This window comes from Topomyia yanbarensis, chromosome 2 (genome assembly GCF_030247195.1).
Source record: "Topomyia yanbarensis strain Yona2022 chromosome 2, ASM3024719v1, whole genome shotgun sequence".
Lineage (NCBI taxonomy): Eukaryota > Metazoa > Arthropoda > Insecta > Diptera > Culicidae > Topomyia > Topomyia yanbarensis.
Genome location: NC_080671.1, coordinates 433,754,141 through 433,756,669, shown reverse-complemented (window position 1 = coordinate 433,756,669; position 2,529 = coordinate 433,754,141). Strand labels below are relative to the sequence as shown.

At 40.9% G+C, this 2,529-nt stretch overlaps 1 protein-coding gene across 1 annotated transcript; it reads right to left on the bottom strand.

The window, feature by feature from the left end:
- Positions 1-702: 702 nt before the first annotated feature.
- LOC131685509 (sugar transporter SWEET1-like) lies at positions 703-1,786 on the bottom strand. Its single transcript, XM_058969297.1, has 4 exons — positions 1,495-1,786; positions 1,142-1,427; positions 965-1,084; positions 703-887 (listed from the first exon to the last, which is right to left on the bottom strand). The coding sequence occupies exons 1-4, from the start codon at positions 1,662-1,664 to the stop codon at positions 789-791; spliced, it is 675 nt and encodes a 224-aa protein (XP_058825280.1). The 5' UTR covers positions 1,665-1,786; the 3' UTR covers positions 703-788.
- Between the last annotated feature and the right edge of the window lie 743 nt (positions 1,787-2,529).

Here is a 2,529-nt window from a genome sequence, read left to right as displayed (position 1 = left end):
CGTTGGCTTGTATTTATTTGAATTTTTCTGTACTGCAGATAACTGTGAAAATATAGAAACACGAGTCACAGTTGCAAGACGGTTAAGGCGTACTTATATTTGTATCAAGCAAATCGCCCCAAGCCCCGAATTTACAAACAGCGTTCAGAAAAAGAAATCCACCGGTGAATAATAATGCAAAACTTCATGAAATTAAAAAATACCATGCGTCTTCACAAAAAAATAATTTTACAAATGTCCAAATATCAACCTTCGGCGCAAAACGGCGTAAGATGGCACTATGATTTTTGAAAACTAGATAAAATTCTACGTCAGTTGTACTAGATGAGACCCTTCAACACGCATCGATTTTATTGGTAACTTTTTAAATACTCATTGTTTCTCAAATCGAAATACGCCATTGAATTCATGAGATGATTTTATATTAGAAACGCCTATATGTGTTGTTAAATTATCATTATAGTACTTATTAAAGCGAGATGAATTAGAATGAACAAAAACTTTTTGTCACTCTAATACTTGCAGATTATGAAGACCTTGTACGGTTCAAAAAATGTAGCACTTATATTTTTCAATCAATTAACTCAAAAATTTGTCGAAAACAGCTTTGGGTAAAGTATATTTAGAGAAAAAAAATATAAAAGGTGTGAAAATCGACAATAAATTTTGGAGGTTTTGACCGGCCCGGCCCCGCTGTGCATCGGTGACAGATATCAACTCGATTAAAACTTCTTCCTAATTTTATCTACCGCCAGTTTATTCCCTTATCACAATAAACACACCGCCGTTTATTTGCTCTTCGCTTTCACGGCTTTCGACGGTGCCGGATAAATGACAAACAGTGATAGCTGTATCGTGCACAACCCGAGAGCAATCACCTTTTGAATCTGTGCAGACGAAAAATAATAATAATTAACTTGGTGAAAAAGTTTTCATAGAGGCTTAACAGATAAAAAGAGCTCACAATGATGAAATAATTATGCAGAATAACTCCATACAGTAGCCATAGGATAGAGGCTCCAGTGCTGGCAAGAATCCCTGGTAGAGGTAGCCCTTCGCAGCTTTTGCGTTCAATTACCACTCCCTAGAAGGATTAAAAGAGTTAATTGTTTGTTTAAAAATAATATTCCGCACCATTTACCAATTTCATCAACGGCAGACCAATGTATCCCAGAGTTAGCACCGTCACTATCAATCCAAATCGGTCCCTAACAACAACCGGATCCTCCAGACCGGCATAGAGTAGCACAGCACTAACAACCGTTATGGTCCGTAAAACGAGCTTCCAAAAATTGCCCGCCTTTCCTCGTGGGATGTACAGCCAATACCACCCGGCGTACACCAGACAAATGGCCAGCGAATAACACGTTGTAAGGATCATCGCTTTGAGGCCAAGCATTTGTGAGTATTTAAGCTGCAGTGATGCCCTTTGAAATCAAGTGTGTATGTCACATGTTTGATTTGACTTAATTCCGAACCCGAATCGATACTCACAGTGCACCGCCCAGCACGAACGAAAGCGGCGAAAATCCCTCGGAGCTTTGTTTCAGCCGGATCTGATTACAGACGAAACATCCGCTTAGGAATTGCGCAACCGTCAGTATACCCGCCACATTCCCAATCACATCCCGAAAGGGCAGCAAACCTCGTGCAACAGATTCCATCCTTCACTTGGAAACACTTGCACCCCGTTGCTACTCACTGGTACTCAGGAACTGACTGATCGAATCGTCTGGACATCTGTTCTGTTTAGAGACAAGAGCAAAATGCGAATCCGTCGCGTCGGTCGCTTCTTATGGCCTTGATTTCTGTACATAGATTACGATCCATGATTAAACGGTATAGCGTAAGTGCGCGCCTGCTTCGATCGTTTTCGATTTAGCGTCTTGTTAGCACCTTGCGAGAAGTGCGCTTTTTCGGCGACGGTGACTGATGTGGTGATTCCGCGAAAGGAATATTATATCAATTTGGATTGGATTATATTGGAACAGTGGATAGAGGAGGTTTGTCAATGATGAGTCAGTATGAATAGTAAAACTATAGAAAAAAATGGTGTAAATTTGCTATATTTCTCACTGCAGAGCGAATAGGTTTAAAACTAATTTTACTTCCAGGGAGATATTTGGGTGAAAACTATTAGCCCGTAATGAGTACATAGGGTTGCCACCCCTCCCGCTTTGACCCGGAGACTCCGGTTTTTGGAGCCGATCTCCGGGTTTTGTATGAATTTCTCCGGATCTAGTGCGACAATGAATAATTTTAACTGAAATTATTTGTATTAAACGAGTTCTTCTGGTGTAAATGTTGGCTGCACCTGCAACGGTCATTAACTGTTGACCTGAGAGAAAAGCTTTGTTACTTTGTTGGAACCTCCCTAGCGATTCTGATGATGAATAACCGAATTTGCGCCCAGCAAAAATTCCGTGTCCCCTCTACTGCCTGCTTCACTCTACTTCTCCTGGTAGAGGGCAATCTTTGTTCGACTTATCATCCACAGCGAGAGTGGTCGGGGCTTTTGGATTTTTTTGT